We start from the raw sequence: 18,369 nt of genomic DNA, 5'->3' as shown, positions 1-18,369 counted from the left end.
CGGTAGCATTGTACGGATGTGTTTACTGGTAACTAAAACAACTGTAGGTTTGTATTGATGTCTGTATCTGCCATGCTTCGAAAACACCGATGTTGCAGAAGTTTCTTCAGTAATAATGGTCTAATTGGTAACGGCGCTTGGAATCACGACCGATTACAGGATCGTTGCTGCGACGTGGAATAATTTGTTCCGTCACAAAGATTTTCTGATCTTGTTCGTGTGCTTAAATTCGTATGGCATAACGTTACGGATAACATATATTATGCAGATTAACAAAGTACAGGATCTCCAATTACTTTCCCTTACTTTCCGCCTACTCCCTGAGTTTCTGATATCATAGGCTGGTAAAGTATACGGCCTAGTCCTGTCCTCAAAATACTATTTGGGCCCTGTATCGCTCACTGTTCATAAGTTTTTTTTTCAACGTTGCCCCAACATGACTAAACTTGAGGGTCGGGCCGTAACTGATTTAGCTGTAAACCCGTGTGACTGGACATTGCATATCACAAGCATGCCACTGTTGCCCCGTGTAACGGATTGGCCCTTCCCTCCGCCGTAATTTCTCATGACGCCGTGAACCGACCACTCACACATCCTGGCAAATTGACTGCGCGGCTCGAGGCATGTCACACCGACCACACTGCCCTCCGTTTCGCCGAGTCGCCTCTTCGGCCGGCGGGACGCCTCGCTGCTCTGGCCAGCCCTGCCCTCCATCTCGCCGAGTCGCTTCTCCGGCTGGCGGGGGCGCCTCGATACCCCGCCCCTGCCGTGGTCCACCCTGCCCTCCATGTCGTCGAGTCGCTTCTCCGGCTGGCGGGGACGCCTCAGGACTTCGCCCCTGCCCTCCATCTCGTCGAGCCGCCTCTCCGACCGGCGGGGGGCCTCGAGGCCACGCTTCTACTGTGGCCAGCCCTGCCCTCCCTCCACCTCGCCGAGGCCGAGCCGCCTCTCCGGCCTCGAGGCGCGCCACAACGGCGGCCCGCCCCGCATGGCCATCAGTCTGGAGACGGGGCTTGCGGCACGGTGACCGGTATCACCGCGGGCGGCCGGTGACGCGTGGGACGGACGCAGCTGCTGCCGTGCATGGTCCGGCGCGCCGCCCGGCCCGGCCGCCACTCGTGCGCCGCTCTCGCCAGCGACAGGTAGGTGAGAGTCTCCGGGCCAGGGCGGCGGCGGCGCCAGGCGGGTGGGTGTACGCGAGGCCCGACAGGTCGGGCGGGACGGTGGTCCAGTGTTTCGTTCCGCTGGTGGTCGCTGCGGTCCTGGACGTGATGTACGCAGCTTGCGGGGCTACATTCGCGCTGCAGTGATCCGAGGTCCCACGGTTGTCGCGCAAATAGTGTTCCAGAAGCGAGTTTTCATCCCGCGCGCAAATGTCCAAAAACGAATGAAATGCCGCAGCTATCGCACGTGCATTGCGCGCAATATTCGCACGCGTGTAAATCTGCAACTAAAGGTGCGTTGGATCAATCCATGTTGAATTCGCTTTCGAATTTCTGACGTGCCAAAGCTTGCTGCTGAAATCTGCCTCGTCAAGATACAGCCCTGAGGGTGTAGAACTCGTGAGGCGCGCTGTGACCACCCCACGCGCCATGACGAAGGCGCTGTTTACATCCGGACTGGTAGCTGAGTCATCGTTAGCTGAGTCAATGAGTCCACATGACCGCCTGCTCACCACACTTCTCTGCCTGTTGTCTCGTTTTGAGCTCTGCTATGTTGCGAATGATGGCTATGGGGCCGCCGCTCTTCCCGCGAAGCGCACCTTTCCCACGCTTCGCCAGTCTTCTACAAGACGCACCCTTTATTCAGCCCCTGAGGAGCATTAGCCTCCACTCTTCGCCCATCCTCCCTAAATTTCTACCCCTTATGTTTTACTCACTTTAAATTCGGCTTCCAAACGTTCTGTCTCTGCCGTGTTAGTGAGACACAATGCGTTAGTTCTGCCGACCCGCCGTCGCACGCGCGCCACCAGCACGAGAAAGCTCACACCGGAAGTCCGGTTTTTTATTCGCAAGTTCTCCGAGGGGGTACCCGACTGTGAGCACTGGCATGCCCTTCGTGTCTGCGAGGGTGACTGCAGACACAAGTCACGTGCCCATCCGATGCGCGCGTCGGGCCGTTGGCCGCACTGTGCGCCAGCGCTGGGCGCGCCCCTGACGGCACCGCGCGCGCTCAGCTGGCGGCTGCCGTCCAGGGGCCGCGCTCTGCTCGGCTCGGCGGGCCGACGGACGCCACAAGTAGGCCGCGGTCTCGCCGGGGAGCCGAGGGCCGTGGCTGGGCTGGGAGCTGACCGGGCGCCAGCGCAGGCACTCCGGCGCGGCAGGAAGGAGCCCCAGTCGCTCGGGCGGGACCTCTGAGCATCGGCCGGGTCACTCAAGACCTCTGAGTGACGGCTGAGACACTCAAGACTTGCGAGCGCTGGTCGGGTCACTTGAGTTTTCTTGAGTGCGAGTCAGGACACTCGAGGCATTCGAGTGCTGGTGGGATTGTTCAAGACAGTGCTGTTCGGGACAACGCGAGACCTTCAGTGTTGGTCGGGCCGCTCGTGACTTCGGGGTACTGGTTTGGTCTGTTACGACGTCCGACTTCTGACTAATGAGCACAGCAAGCAGGCAGCACACATCCTACTTCGGGGATATTTCAGCGCACATCGGCCAGGTAAACGTATAACCTATAGACAAAGCGTGACTTCTCTGGCGAGCGCAGCTGGGACAGGAGCAGGCATCGTACATTGTCCGCTTGTACTAACATCGGCAAAACGTGCACTCAGTATGCATGCCACTTGCTTTGTCCGTGACAACCCTTGCATGGCAGTTACAGTTCTGCGCGCTGTTTCCCTTCTGGCCCATCCCAGCAGCGCCGCGCGTGGCCCGCGGGTCTGTTGTGCACAAGCCTGACCCGGCACTTTGCACGGTCATGAAACGCTCGGGAATCAAGGCGCCTGAAATTTTAGCCTTCAATGAGTTTAGCCGACGTGGAGCTATGTATCCCACCCGCCTGTCTCATGTGCGTGACGTTTAGTTGTCCACACGTTGCCGAGATAGCCTGGTTTCAGAGCTGTGAGCTAGTCTGACCCCAATTCACTTCCTAGTGGGAAGTCACCGGCCCCCGGTAGAGCACGTCAGGGAAGGTCTGTACATCCCGCTTTGTTTTCGTTTGGTTTCGCGCGATCTTTCTACAGGCGCTATTTTGAAGTTACGGGAGTAGGGATAGATGACTACTAAGTTACAGGATTAGAGGGAGACAACTACGAAGCTGCGGGATAAGGCAGTGAAATAAAAGGTTGGGTTGTGACGTGGGCCTTTGAGTCATGTTGGGTCCGAAGGCTCAGAAGGTTGGGTTGTGACGTGGGCCTTTGAGTCATGTTGGGTGCGAAGGCTCAAAAGGTTGGGTTGTGACGTGGGCCTTTGAGTCATGCTGGGCCTGAAGGCTCAAAAGTTTATCCGATAGCTGCCGTGCTCTAAACTCTCAGGAGGCATAGCATGCGCGGGTGCTGGACGGAGCTGACAGCCGGGACAGCTCGAGGTCTCGCTGCCTGGTGAGTGACTGATAGAATCCCTGTCTGGCCAGGCGTACAGGGACGCAGGACATAGCGCGAAGAGGCTGAGTGCGATGTGCACGCTCAGGGCAGCGGCAGCGCCTGTCCGTCGCCTCCGTTTCCATCCCGAGACGTGCCACCGTCCACCGCACTCAGCTACCGATCATGAGTCTGCGCTTCCGAGGCATATTGAAACCGGTCAGATTAGTCATCGCTACTGGCTCAAACCGTCGCCAATTCAGCTCGTGAAAGCTGGGTGAGCGGGTGGCGTAAGTGCACCGTGATGCGCACTTAAACAAGGTCAATTCCGTTTTAAATATTTGTGCTTCAGTCGAGCCACGTGCTGCGTATGAGCACGCGCGCATACACGCGTGGGTAGCTGAACGCCGGCATCAGCAGGGATCGCGCGACACTTGGCCAGCCTTCTCCGGCACGCACGGCACGTAAGCGTTGCTGGCATTAATCTCCCTTAAGGTCAGCCGCGATTCACGACATGCGCTGCATTTATATTGCCCCCAAACTCAAGAGCGTGAGCGGCCGTTCAGACAGTCGGAATCACACGTAGCTGTTGCCAATCAATTCCGTGGCTGTTGTCAATCATTCCATATGCTCGCAAAATCGATGGACACGCACTTGCCGGGCGGGATTGTTGGCTGGACGTCAGCCGCTGATCCGACTCGTCCTCGGGTGACGTGGCTAGGGTCCGGGCTGCGGCCATTCCCCTCCCCGTCCGTCCGCGTGTCGCGTTTGGCTATCCGCCGTGTCCTGGTGTTCGCCTCCGCGGCGGTCGCGTGCGCGCGGCCCGCTGCAGATAACGACCCCGCGCTGTCATCCCCGGGGTGGCGACCAAGGGATGGTGGCCGGCTCAGCCAGTGGTGGCCGGCTCGGTCAGTGGTGGCCGGCTCGGTCAGGGGTGCCCGACTCGGTCAGTGGTGGTTGGCTCAGTCGGGGGTGGCCGGCTCGGTCAGGGATGGCTGGCTCGGTCCGTGGTGGTCGGCTCAGTCAGGGGTGGCTGGCTCAGTCAGGAGTGGCTGGCTCGGTCAGGGGTGGCCGGGTCGGTCAGGGGTGGCCGGCTCGGTCAGGGGTGGCTGGCTCGGTCAGGGGTGGCTGGCTCGGTCAGGGTGGCTGGCTCAGTCAGGGGTGGCTGGCTCGGTCAGGGGTGGCTGGCTCAGTCAGGGGTGGCTGGCTCGGTCAGGGGTGGCCGGCTCGGTCAGTGGCTGGCTCGGTCAGGGGTGGCTGGCTCGGTCAGGGGTGGCTGGCTCAGTCGGGGGTGGCCGGCTCGGTCAGGGGTGGCTGGCTCGGTCAGGGGTGGCCGGCTCAGTGTGGGGGCAGCACATGCACCGTAAATCCACCCACCGCCAACTCAGAGGACTTCCAGGTTTATGTCTCATCATTTGTAGCCTACATGCCAAGCGCTGAGTATGAATGCTGAGGGTACGCCACAGAAAACACTCTGACATCGATCTGCTCTCCGTCTACCTTCCCGGTGGAGGGGGGGGGGGGGTCGACCTGCGTGTGACTCCGCCGCGTGCTGCGTGTGTCGCCGCCGCCGCGGCCTGGCTGACTGAGACCTGACCCTGCGCCCTGTCGGCAGGATGAGGGCCGGCCTGCTGTTGCTGCTGAGCCTGGCGGTGGCCTCTGGCCTCGTGGCCGAGCCCCCCACCGTACCGCCAGCTGCTGCGAAAGGTGGCCGCCAGCCAGGAGCTGCGCCAGTATATGCGCCAGGACCCCAGAGGGAGCCAGTCGAGCCCACCGATCGGTGACGACCTCGACAAAACCACGGTACGCCACCCGAAGTCGCGGAGCTCGCTGTAATCCCAGACCCTCTCGTGCGGTCACCCAGCATGCGGACTAAGCCTCTACCGTATTGTTCAGAGTATATGACTAGGCCGTTGTCATTGATGCTTTATAAGCTGGCGTTGTCCTAATAAAGCAACTCCAGTCGTAAGTCACTGCCCTCTCAAACCTCAGGTGGTCTGCTTTACCAGAAGTGGCCATCATTTTCATAACCAGAATTTTCACCGTTTGACCATGTTCCATGTCATGTTTTCTGATAACCTTGTAGTTGAGGTTAAAGAAAAGACACATAGTTGCAAAGGGCTGAAATTCAGAAGGGCACACGCTATCCACAAGGTTTCGGGAAAAGCGGACAAGATTCAAACTTCCGACAAACGCTCCGGAACAAAAACCATGAAGTCGCAAGCAAGAACAAACAACATATCTGGTCACGCAGGCTTCGACAGTGAGGCTCCGTCCTATTAACACCGCTAAAAGCCCAATCTCTTCCAGCCGAGGCGCCATAACTCCCCCAATCGCAGCCCGCTGTGCGGAGCCGGGTCCCGGGCAGCGTCCGCGCGCCGGGACCGCCACACTCCAGCCACGCCAGACGGCCGTTCGTCGGCAGATGTGACGCATTTGGCGCTATCTCACGGCCGGCGCGTGCCGCGTGTTTTACACCGCGCGGGCTCACGGGCGCTTGGCTGGCGTCACCTCTCGCTGGGACGGTGGCAGCTGACGTCTGCGCGTGTGATATGGCATAGGTGTGGCGCCGTGACGGGCAAGCGACACGCTCGCCCCCGGCCGGAGGGAACGTGCCAGATGTCACGCAGAAAACATCGAAGTTGACACACGGTGATTAAGATGCTCAGACCTGACCTTGACTGCCAAAGTGATATCCAACATGGCGATAATGTAAGAGTACCAGATGGGGACATAGATCCGGACAGCGAATGGTCAGATCTGGACAGCGAATGGCCAGATCTGGACAGTGAATGGTCAGATCCGGACAGCGAATGGTCAGATCCGGACAGCATGCGAGCCGAGTGTTCAATGGCTTGGAATTGACAGGATAACTACGCGTTAAGACCGAAACCAAATGACGTTATACGCGTGACAATATCACAGCCATCGATGGAGCCGTGGGTGTGTGCATAGAAACCTCAAACGAGGAGGAAATTTTGAATGAAGTCATGATATTTGCCTGGCATTGCTACGCCATAAGCTTTCAGCTGCCGTTACTGGGCTCAAACAGACATCATATATTGCTGTGTCGCTAACGAAGCACTCTGCCGGTGACGGACCACTCTGCCGTGATGGACCACTTCGCCGATGACGGACCACTCTGCCGGTGACGGACCACTCTGCCCGTGACGGACCGCTCTGCCGATGACGGACCACTCTGCCGATGACGGACCACTCTGCCCATGACGGACCATTCTGCCGATGACGGACCACTCTGCCGATGACGGACCACTCTGCCGATGACGGACCACTCTGCCGATGACGGACCACTCTGCCGATGACGGACCACTCTGCCGATGACGGACCACTCTGCCCGTGACGGACCACCCTGCCCGTGACGGACCACTCTGCCCGTGACGGACCACCCTGCCGTGACGGACCACTCTGCCCGTGACGGACCACTCTGCCCGTGACGGACCACCCTGCCGTGACGGACCACTCTGCCCGTGACGGACCACTCTGCCGTGACGGACCACTCTGCCGTGACGGACCACTCTGCCCGTGACAGACCACTTTGCTTGTAAAGGACTACTCTACCCGTGACGGACCACTCTGCCCGTGATGGGGCACTCTGCCCGTGACGGATCTCCGACGGACCTCGCCGTTCGTGACATCAACCCGTCTGTGACATCAGCTGGAGCTGATCCGGGAGCAGGGCTACCCGGCCGAAGAGCATGACATCACCACCGGCGACGGCTACATCCTGACCGTGCACCGGATCCCGCACGGCCGGGCGGGGCCGGGCGCCGAGCCGCGGCCCGTCGTCCACCTCCAGCACGGCCTGCTCTCCTCCAGCTCCGACTGGATCATGCAGCCGCCCGAGAGGGCGCTCGGTATGTGCGGCCGCGGCGACGCGCGCTCAGGCATCGGGGCTCTAGGGAGCTGGCCTCTAGGGAGCCTTCAAGCGACGTGCGCTGACGTGCGTCCTCAGGGGATCAGGTGACTGGGTCTGACAGGCTCCCGGGAGGACGCCAGGGATGGACTCCAGGTGGGCTGCCGCGTCAGCAGTGTGTCCTGGGACGGCCAGCGTGTTCACGGAGCTCGGATGGGCCGAAGAATCGCGTGGCCTTCAGAGAACCAGCCCCTTCCACAGAGGTGCTTCGATGCTGCTCCATGGACGCTGAGCCGAGCGAACGGCAGTCCACCGACCACGATCTGGTCGTCGTCGTTGGAGCGCGGACAGTGAAGTGGTCTGTCGTGATTCCGGCAGTGGTACCGCGCAGGGAGAACGTGGCCAGATGTACGGTGGAGGAGACCATGGCAGAGAGTACTCCCGGTGTGAGGAAAAGCTCAGATGGTGGGAAGCAGACTGGGTCAGAGCCTGGAGAATATTTGAGACTCCGTTGCGAAGACCTGTGTCAGGCTTGCGACGGATCCGGTTTTCTGACCTGCGTGTTGTGTCTCTGCTTCCCACGTGCTCGGAGTTAGGTGACGTTGCGCCTCGATTTGTCGCCGTGACGGCCTTGATCTGCGCCAATCATGCCTGTGGCGCATCGCGTCACCATTTTCCGTAGCTTAAGAGATGACGAACACCTGAGAACGTGGCAACGACATGAGTATTGTGTCCGCGTGTCCCACTCGTCCCCGGCAGTCCCGTCATGTCAGGGCCTCGACTCTGTCTGTGCACGGCGAGCTAACGCGTCCTGTTGAGCTGCCGACACGGGCTGAACGTCAGCTGGCCTCTTTGCTTTGTGTGCATGCGCCCCGCACTGCGTTTTTTCCATTTGCACCGAGGCCATTTATCTCATTTGGCCCACCCTCCTACCCTGGTCCATCCGCACAACCCCGAGGCTGACCGTCACGGCTGCATTCATCATGACTGGGCTCTGTCCATCCCGGCGAGTCACAACCTGGTGGGCCTGGCCCTCCCTCGCCATACATGAATAACCTGGGGAGCGGTTCTGCCCGACCTGACCAGACCAAATCGAGCCTGACCCGGCTCGACATGAGCCAGCGTGGTCCGGTCTGACCTAGCCCGGCACCCAACCACCTAACCTGACCTGACCAGACTCAACATTGCCTGAACCGACGTGACCTGATCCGCTGAAGCCTACCCTGACCTTACCCGGTCTGACCGCATCCGATCTGGGATCCAACCCTACCCTTCTCTTCCCTGCCCTGCTCTGCCCTGCCCTGCCCTGTCCTACCCTGCCCTGCCCTGCCCTGCCCTACCCTATTCTGCCCCGACCTGCCCTGCCCCGCCCTGCCCTGCCCTGCCCTGCCCTGTCCTGCCCTGCCCTGCCCCGTCCTGCCCTGCCCTGCCCTGCCCTGAGCTGACCGAGCCTGACCACGTCAGCTGGACCTGATACGAGCGCGGGGCTACGCCGCCGAGGAGCACACCGTCACCACTGCCGACGGTTACCTGCTGCGGCTACATCGGCTGCCGGGCACCGGCGCCGCCGTGCTGCTCCAGCACGGCCTGCTGGATAGCTCGGCCGGATGGCTGCTTAACCCTCGCCGCCCTCTAGGTGACGTCAGCACGCCCCGGCTCAAGGGAGAGAGGTGGCCGGCGGTGGCGGGCACAGCTGCGAGGCGCTGCGGTACTGACCGCCGGCGCTGGGGACGGCAGGGTGCCGTGCATGCTGAACGCGCTCCGCGTAGTGTAAGGGCGCGGTGACGTGACGAGGAAGGCGATGCTTCGCTGCGCACGGAATCTCAGTGTACAGATTGCTGGTATTTGCACGGACGTACTGATTTCCTGACGTCGATTGCGTAGTGTCGTGCCTCCGAAGCTGTAGCCTGCGTGCGCCCCTGTAACTCGCGGTGGTGGTGTCACTTTCAGGTGATTTCAGTATCCTCTTCGCTCGCCATTAGCTCTGCAATCACATTTCTTCGGTGACGGTCCCATTTCATCACCCCGTGCCTCTATTTCATGCTTGTTTCTCAGCAGTGTTTTTAACGCATGCGTGCCAAGTAACCCGGTATGTAAAGGGAGTGTTCCACATTTGTATGATATTTTGAATTGAAAAAGCCATTTTGAACGTCATTTGTGCAGCTCACAGCCCTGCTCTTTTTAATACCTAAACGCCCTCTAGTTTCTGAGCTATATGCCCGAAAACATGTGCTGACTTTTTCGTTCAAACTGTCTGAAGGCCATTCAGGCACGCATGACGCCATGGCAGCGCCACTTGAATCCTGTCATGAGGTATTGAGGAGCGAATGTACTAAATAGTCAAATCGTGTTATTTAGAGCAGACTTATGGCATTTAAAACCATATCAGTCTCTGCAAGGGTGCTTGTGTCGCATCTGATGCTCGCTTGAATGTCTTGAAAGGTGGAACATTCCCTTAAAGTGCGACTCTGGCAATGTATTTTAGCACCCTGTCGTATCCTGTCGTCTGCTATGTCGTCTCCCTGTGTCGGAAACGATGCCATGTGCTGTTACTGCATCGTTCCATCTCCAATTTTGCTCTTCTCACTTGTGTCATTATGTCTGATGCAAGTAGCTTTTAATTGTTCTTAAATTGCCCACTGCTGTGTGTTGGCGATTCGGCGCATGGGGAAGCGGTGCAAAACACACATAGTTAGCACCACACAGTGTGAATTTCGGCGCAACGAATGGGTCAAGGTGATTACCCATCCCTGGTGGCACGGGGCCGCGACCGCCTCGAGTGCTGCTTGTCGCACATCCCACATTGTCTGCGGCCCGAGCGTACCCAAGTGAAGCGCTCAGCGGGGGGGTCCGAGCGTGCCCAAGTGGAGCGCTCAGCGGGGGGTCCGAGCGTACTCAAGTGAAGCGCTCAGCGGGGAGTCCGAGCGTGCCCAAGTGAAGCGCTCAGCGGGGGTCCGAGCGTACCCAAGTGGAGCGCTCAGCGGGCGGCCCGAGCTGGACCGCCCGAGCCGAGCCGCCCGAGCTGGGCGGCCCGAGCTGGGCCGCCGCGCTGGTGGCCGGCTGACCCTCGTCCGCGGGCGGCCCACAGCCTACATGCTGGCCGACCGCGGCTACGACGTCTGGCTTGGCAACGCCCGAGGCAACACGTACTCCCGCCAGCACGTCAACATGACCAAGGACGACCCGGAGTTCTGGAAGTTCACGTGAGTGGCGCAAGTCGGCGAGGTTTACGAGCGGCTGTGGCAGGGTGGTGGCTTTCATTCTGCTTGTTTAAGGAAAGACCATTATTGGGAGCAACGTCTAGCTAGTCTTCCTTATTACCAGGGGAGTGTATCGCAACGTTACACCTTTGTAGAGCGGTGCTACTACGTCCCTAGCGCGCCCGGAACCAGTGCCGGAGCCGCGTGACCGGAGCGTTGGTACTGGTGCTTCAGGTGGGATCAGATGGGCCAGTACGACTGCCCGGCCATGATTGACTATATACTGCAGACGACTGGCCAGGACGACCTCTACTGGGTCGGACATTCCATGGGTGAGAAACGGAACAGGTCACGCAGGCACCTCAGTTCACTACCGTAGCAGTCTGCTCAGCTCTTACAGCTCACTGGCGCAGCATGATTGAATCTTTGTTGGTCAGAACCAGGATTTAATTTTGTGTTATTACTGTCATGGATTTTGTGGATGCCTGTGTTATGCAGATAAGTTGTATCGCACTCCACCGTAATCAAATTTTTCTTACTCTCCCTCCGCTCAACTTGTATCATCCCGTTTGCAGTTTCATTCAGGTCGTATCCCGCTGTTCCTTAAAAAAAAACACTTTATCGCATTTCGTACTCATACGTGGACTTCCCTATCACGCCAAAATGCGAAGTTTTCCGTGGATGCTTTGTCCCCTCGAAGAAGAGATATGATACAGATGTTCTGGAACCGCTGATGCATATGATGTCATATATATATATATATATATATATATATATATATATATATGTATATATATAATGCGTGCGTGCGTGTGAAACGACACCGGCTTTCACCGGCATGAGGCTCCGCTCCGCCCCGCTATCAGCTCCGAGCTTAACCCTTTGGTGTTGTCGCCCTAGGCACCACCATGTTCTGGGTGATGATGAACGACCACCCCGAGTACAACGACAAGGTGCGCCTGATGCAGGGGCTGGGGCCTGTGGCGCGTGTCGACCACATGCACTCTGTCATCAAACTGCTGGCGCCCTTCGCCAACGAGATCGAGGTACGCATACAGCACGTTTGTGTGGCCTGTGTATCATGACGTCATTGCTGTGACACAGCGATAGGTAGTCCAGGCATCTGATGCGTCACACAGTCGTGAATGGGAGCAGCACAGCCGTTTGCAGTGAACACCAGGAGACACGTTGTTGCCATGTGCCCATTGCTTGAACATCTCATGACCTCTTAGCCCCGCCCCCCCCCCTTCGAAGACAACTAGCATCACACCGCGATGACAATGCCTTAACACGATATTGCTACCGGTTAACGGGGACCACTTTTTTGGATGAACCTCATGACATTCATCGAAACTCGTTGTTTGGACATGCTTTTTTTCTACAGAGAAAGGGGCATATGCTGCGCGTGTTCACGGTACAAAACGGCTCCGTTGTTTTCGGTGCCAGTCAGTATGGCGGCTTCATCTGTCTAGGTCGTCAGAAGGCTTGGTGTACAGTATGGTGTTTAAAACCATTTAGTTTATATGTATATATATATATATATATATATATATATATATATATATATATATATATATATATATATATCACGTGTTAATGCTGGTAGCACATCACTTAATTCACCTTCGATGGCAGTGGAACACAAAAGTAGAGACAAGCCTTGCAGACCGCATTCAGGATAGCTGGGCAAAGAGTGCCACCAAGCTCAGACTTAACGTACTACTCTTCTCCTTACTGTTAGATATCAAGTGCATGAATGGAGTGAAGGCCCCGCCCGTGATCCCGAAACAGTCCAGGGCCACGCCGTGTGCGGGTAAGATGGCTGTCCGGTGGTGTCCTGAGCACTAGAATCACTTTCTCGAGAACGAGAATCACTTTGCCGGCGATGGAAGTGTCATGTCTACAAAACGATGGTTGTATACGAGGTCTGGTGGAGACATCCCTGATGAGATTGTGATCTGCTGGGAAGTGTCTCACAGGGCTTTTTCGTATGGGTGGCTCTCTTCTGAAAAGAGTCTTCCAGTCGCCAGTCGGCCAATATCCGACCGCGGACAATACACGGAAAAGGTTACTGCTATCTCTGTCAAAAGTGAATTGTGCTTTAATGGTAAGCACGGGATCTGGCCGGACCTGGCAGCGTCTCACCGCGCCTGACGCTGCTCGCCGTGTCAGTGATTGGGTCGCCGCCCTCCCGTCGGGCCCAGCGCTGCTCGCCGTGTCAGTGACGGGGTCGCCGCCCTCCCGTCGGGCCCAGCGCTGCTCGCCGTGTCAGTGACAGGGTCGCCGCCCTCCCGTCGGGCCCAGCGCTGCTCGCCGTGTCAGTAACAGGGTCGCCGTTCTCCCCTCGGGCCCAGCGCTGCTCGCCGTGTCAGTGACAGGGTCGCCGTTCTCCCCTCGGGCTCAGCGCTGCTCGCCGTGTCAGTGACAGGGTCGCCGCTCGCGCTGAGTTCGTGCAGGCCGTGAAACGGCGCCTGGAGGCGATCGTGGAGACTACTGATTCCGTCTCCCTGCGCCAGGTGGCAAAATATCACCATTTTTATTTCCACCAGCTCGCAAGTGGTGGGCAGATTGCTGGGTTGGTACCCATGACGGCCTCGCGGAGTTAGTCCCTGGTAGACACGTCATTAGAGCAAGAGACGGATTTTTTTCCCAATGGCTGCCTGATCAGCCTGGCGGGTTTGAAATGTGATAAGGAGTGGTGGAAAATGGGTAGCGTTTAAGCGAATGCTAAACAAGCGAAATGAACGATATGGAGCTCCTCGTGGCTCAGAGATGGTGGTGGAGAGCAAGGATCAGTGAGGTCTATAGGTGATACGCTGGGCGCGGGTTTTCCAAGGGAAACGATCATCTATTGGCAGCGACGGCGGATGAGGAGAGGAGGCAGGGGGTAGCTCCTCCCTCCCCAGAAGCGAGGAAAAATCCCGTTTGCCTCCCCACTCCATCTCCACAGAACTTTCGCCGCCACTGTTCACTAGTTTGACCAGACCATCTCAGTGAACGGCGACGCTGGCAATGATAAATAATCAACCAAGTGCTTTCGTCGCAATTGAGTACAGTATCGTAAATCCACGCCACGAGCATGTCCACATTGCGGTATTCCCGTTCAGTCAATATCCAGCGGTACCTGCTGGACCCAGTGCACTATGTCCACATGGTGTTTGGTGGAACTCGAGCGTGGAAACCCTTGATAAAAAAGGTGCACTGGTAACTCAACACAATATATATGTATATATACATATACATATATACGTACATATCCTGTGCATGCATTTATATATATATATATATATATATATATATATATATATATGTACATATATATGACATGGTGTTTATGCGTGCGTAGGTGTGAAGGTTTGCAGGTGTGTGACTGTGAATATGTCGAGTTAAAGAATCAAGAAAGCCCAAACATAGTTGATAACTACCTGAATACCATCACTTCCACCTTAGTATCCACCCTTAGGCCTTAGTATCACTCCCCCCTCACTCCCTATCCACCTTTGACTCTTGTGTACAGAGGCCTTAGTATCACTCCCTCCCTAGTATCCACCTTTGGCTCTCGTGTACTGAGGCCTCCAGATTTGTTGTGTGAATCACGAACAAACTGGTGTGGCAGCCATATCACGCGCGCGTATGGTGCCTGTAGTACATCGGTAGTGTACAGTCGGCACTCATGCGACTGCCCACCTGTGTCGTCTTGCTCGCTGCCGGGTACACTGCACGCCGTGACTGTTTTCAGCCGCTGCTGCAGTGGTTCGGTCGGGGTGAGTTCTTACCAGCTGACAGTCACTGGATGCACATTGTGGAGAAGTACTTCTGCGACGAGACCAAAGTGGAGGAGAAGGTGTGCCGCAACGTGCTGTTTGCCATCGGAGGCTATGACCCGGGGCAGTTCAATCTCGTGAGTGGTGCCGCCCGGCCTGCAGCACGCCGGCAAGCGGACGACACCCTCGGCAGCATGCGCCGGCTCATGGCTGTGACGCACACAACTCACCGCCGGCGGCGAGGCCTGCTGTGGCGACGAGCGGGGCGAGCCGGGGCATGACAATGCTTGTCCGCTCTGCTCTCCGCGAAGAGTCCTTGGCCTGACATGTTGATCTGCACCGCGTGGCTCGGTCTCGGGTCTGCCGAAACGGCCGACAGCTATGGCTACCCTATTAACCCCTCCAGTGCATGATATGCAAATGCTGAGGCGCAAGGTGACCGTCTGTTTGGCAGGCGCTTGCGGGATCTCTCGGCATACCTTCCAATGGTTTTCACACAGCCTTAACAGGGACAGCTTCTCACAATCGCAGCACGGCGGTGTATGCTAATTGCATGCCGCATGTTGCATGTCTTCAGAAGCTGGCCGAATGGATCGGCTATGACGAGTTTCTGCCCAGCAACGAGCTGATGACAGTGCTGTCTGAACTCGTTTGTGAACCCAACGAGATATCCGACTTCATATGCGACGATATCCTGTTCGTCCTGTGCGGCTATGACCCCAAGCAGCTGAATCAGGTAAAATCCACGGCTGTGCTTCAGTTACGTCAAGAGGAAAGCTCATGCCTGATCTCAATTGATTCATGGACTTAAGAGTCAACGGATCACCGTAAACCAGATGGGATCACGTATTTGTCTAAGTTGTGTTGCAGGTTATTTTGTGGTTTCCTGGTGCCGTCACGAAGCTGTGAGCAACACATGGTATTAGGCCACTCGGGCGCTAGCCAAGCTATGCATGGCTATGCAGCCAGCATGGCTTCTTCCGCTTCAATGTTTGCATGCCTTGCATGTCACACTAATGCACTATGAACTATCCAAAAGATTGTCCAGTTTGCAGTAATGTTTACTTTGCCAGTTTGTCATGATAAGTGCTTGTCGAAAGGGAAAACGCCGAGTTACTGTCCTCAAGACTGATACTCTATCTGCGTCATGGGTGCATGAACCAGTGGCTGCAAAACAAGGCGGCCGCGGCTGCGCGTCAGAATCAGTGCTCCTCACTGTCCTTGCTTTCTATTGGACCTGGTCAAGGACAGATCCATTACGTGGCAATCCGTCCCCGGGTGCGAACGGCCGTGAGCGGCCGACACTGAGCTCGCTACCAATTAACATAGCACAAAGGCGCTAATGCAGAGCAATACGCTACGTTGTGGCGTGAGCGCTGCACTTCGCGTCGCGCCGACCGTAATCAGCCTGAGTGGTCCCGGGGTGCGTTCACAGACGGCGCTGCCTGTCATCATCGCCCACACGCCGGCAGGGGCATCCACGCGAACTGTCGTGCACTATGCCCAGGAGATCAACGCAAGTACGTCGGCAGGCAGGCCCGGCCGTTCACGTGTCTGGTGTGTGCGGAGTGATGGCAAGGCTGAGTTTTGCCGCCCCTGCTGTCTGGAGGGGGAGGGGGGGGGGAATGCTGGATCCTGTTGTCCAGCGGCGCTGGGCGCGAATCCCCGAGCGAGAGCCTTGTTTGGCCGATTGACATGACAGCGTTGATTGGCAGATGGCCAAAGGGGTCACCTAGCTCGGGAAGGCCATGCCGTAATGTCAGACGGTACGTAAAACCCTCCGTAGTCCCACCTGGCGAAAAGGCTGGAGGCAAAACTTCCCGTGCACTGGATTGGCCAGCCCTGGATGATGGGTTTAGGAAACAGCAACCAAGCTCTGCTTAGGAAGCAGGAGTGTAGTTCCTCATATTGAGCTGGGAGGGGGGGGGGGGGCAGGAAGTGAAAGTGACGCAACCCATCCACAAAATACCCCAGCAAACGGTTTCCTACTGAGCCCTTCTTCCAAATTCGAGGAGCCTCCTCCCCGCGTCTTACTGTTGTAGCTTGGTGATAGGGAATTATTTTAAAAATTGTGAAAAGATATGTGACCCTGGTACCTCTAAACCTCTTACCATCTCTGCCTAACTGACTTGCAGAGGCCTTCGTGCACTTTGACTGGGGCAAGGATGAGAACATGCGCCGCTACGGTCAGGCCACACCGCCCGAGTACAGCCTGAACAAGGTCACCTGTCCGGTGTCGCTGTTCTGGTCCGACAACGACCTGCTGGCCGACCCGCAGGTACGCCGCCTGGTGGCGGGCGGTGGAACTCACCGCGACGCCCGCCAACGCCGGTGGGTTGTCCTCCGACTGCATGGAGGTCAACGCCCGAAATGCGGGCGGCTGCTAGAGAATGGGATCCGTTTAGAAGCATATGAACCAGTGGTGTGATGGACACGTGGGTTTCAGAAGTTTGGGCAATTGCTGGACCAATGAGTATATGAGTATAAGCTGGGAAATGACCGTTTTAAGTGAATAGATAACGGATAATCTGCTCCCTCCCCCCCCCCCCCACACACACACCTGCACGGAACTAACACCCTTTGGAAATGCAGTGTTATTTTGTCGGCCTTTTAGGCACCAGTGGGCTACTTAGAGTCGAGCTTCATGTGCGTCGAGCATGTCTGTAATGAACTTGTCTCGGTAATTTCGTTGTGGAGCTGAGCAAGGTCAGGTGATTGCTGCCAACGCCTTGTAGTGGCGATCTTTAAATGGCGACACCGTTGCCCTGTCAGGAGAAACGCTCATTGGCCGATGCGGTCGTAGATTCACACTGATATTAACGTAACCGCCGGGCCGAAATCTGTCAGCACCGTAGCCGTCGGGCCGAAGTCTGACAGTGACGTAACCGTCGGGCCGAAATCTGACAGTAACGTAACCGTCGGGTCGAAATCTGACAGCAACGTAACCGTCGAGTCGAGATCGTCCACAATGTCATGTTAAAGGCTAAAAACTGTCGAGTTTTAGACCGTCATTCCAATGGGTTCCGTGTCATTGTTTTGACGTGTTCCTTGTCTAATGTACTGGCCTTCACCGGTATGCAGTGGCATAGTTTTTGGCCAGCCGGCCGGCGCGCACAGCCGATACAGGTGGGGCGGGGGGGGGGGGTGACAGCACGCGCTCGGTGGTGACGGCCCGCGTCTGGCGCCCCAGGACGTGACGTGGCTGGCGGAAGAGCTGCCCAACATTGTGGAGAAGTACCGCGTGCCTCTGGCCTCGTTCTCGCACCTGGACTACCTGTGGGCCATCGACGGCGACACGCTGGTGTACGATCACCTGATCGAGAACCTGCAGAAGTACTGACCGCTCACCCACCCGGACCGGCCGGCTGGCTCCGGGCTGGCAGTGCAGGCCGGCCGTGCTTCGTGGAACAGCCTTTGACCGGACCGTGCAACCCCGACCGCGCCTGGCGCTGTGCACACAGGGCTCGCTCGTGGCTGTGGCGCCGTGCGTCGAGGGCCGGGCTTTGCCGATGGTAGAGCTGAGTGACACACTGGTGCTGAAGCAGCGCTGTTGAGAGTCGCCGCATTTGGAGGCAGGTGTCGGGAATGGCACGCGTCTCATCCGGTCACCGAAGCGTTCTGCGCGGCGGTGTCACAAATACATGCACTTACCCACCGTGTGTCAGCATGTTTAGATGACTCGGGAACTCCGGGCCTGCCTTCCTCTGGAGAATGACTGCCGGGGATGAGACAGCCTTCTCAACGGCGAGGTCCCTGCGTACCGCGTCTTTTTATGCAGAGTCTGGGCATAGCTTCAGCGGTGGCAGGCACTGCCCGCACATCATCGCAGCCCTTCGCGTCGATGGTGGGAGACTGTTTGGTCGTTAGACAGGCTGGTCTCCCGCGCCCCAATTGTAATGTTCCTGTGTTCCACACGCTTTCTTCTTGATGTTGCACGCTGGTACACCAGTGCACCACTGAAACCAGTGTGGCCCGCTTCCTGATGGTCCATGGGATGGTGTACAAAGTCCGGGA

The 18,369-nt window shown here is 57.4% G+C and overlaps 1 protein-coding gene across 5 annotated transcripts; it reads left to right on the top strand.

The window, feature by feature from the left end:
- Positions 1–1,110: 1,110 nt before the first annotated feature.
- Positions 1,111–18,014, top strand: LOC119107221 (lipase 3). 5 transcript variants are annotated; one of them, XM_037230627.1, is made up of 10 exons: positions 1,111–1,142; positions 5,133–5,320; positions 8,856–9,027; positions 10,480–10,594; positions 10,826–10,923; positions 11,492–11,637; positions 14,331–14,492; positions 15,791–15,875; positions 16,491–16,633; positions 17,546–18,014. In XM_037230627.1, the coding sequence occupies exons 2-10, from the start codon at positions 5,255–5,257 to the stop codon at positions 17,693–17,695; spliced, it is 1,137 nt and encodes a 378-aa protein (XP_037086522.1). In that variant the 5' UTR covers positions 1,111–1,142; positions 5,133–5,254; the 3' UTR covers positions 17,696–18,014. The 5 variants fall into 5 exon arrangements, with proteins under 5 accessions (XP_037086522.1, XP_037086521.1, XP_037086523.1 ...); XM_037230626.1 differs by lacking the exons at positions 8,856–9,027; positions 14,331–14,492 and adding exons at positions 7,194–7,392; positions 14,933–15,091; XM_037230628.1 differs by lacking the exon at positions 8,856–9,027 and adding an exon at positions 7,194–7,392 and having other exon boundaries at positions 14,331–14,435.
- Positions 18,015–18,369: the final 355 nt, after the last annotated feature.

Source organism: Pollicipes pollicipes, unplaced genomic scaffold, assembly GCF_011947565.3.
Source record: "Pollicipes pollicipes isolate AB1234 unplaced genomic scaffold, Ppol_2.1 Scaffold_6686;HRSCAF=7923_pilon_pilon_pilon, whole genome shotgun sequence".
NCBI lineage: Eukaryota > Metazoa > Arthropoda > Thecostraca > Pollicipedomorpha > Pollicipedidae > Pollicipes > Pollicipes pollicipes.
Note: the sequence above shows the minus strand (reverse complement) of the source record. Positions and strands in the feature narration are given on the sequence as shown.

Bases quoted from the DNA above. Each gene is read 5' to 3' on its own strand.
- LOC119107221 (XM_037230623.1), top strand. From the start codon at position 5,255: ATGCGCCAGGACCCCAGAGGGAGCCAGTCGAGCCCACCGATCGGTGAC. The intron at 11,638-14,330 runs GTACGCATACAG...GACTGTTTTCAG, and splicing joins CCTTCGCCAACGAGATCGAG to CCGCTGCTGCAGTGGTTCGG. The intron at 15,876-16,490 runs GTACGTCGGCAG...ACTGACTTGCAG, and splicing joins TGCCCAGGAGATCAACGCAA to AGGCCTTCGTGCACTTTGAC.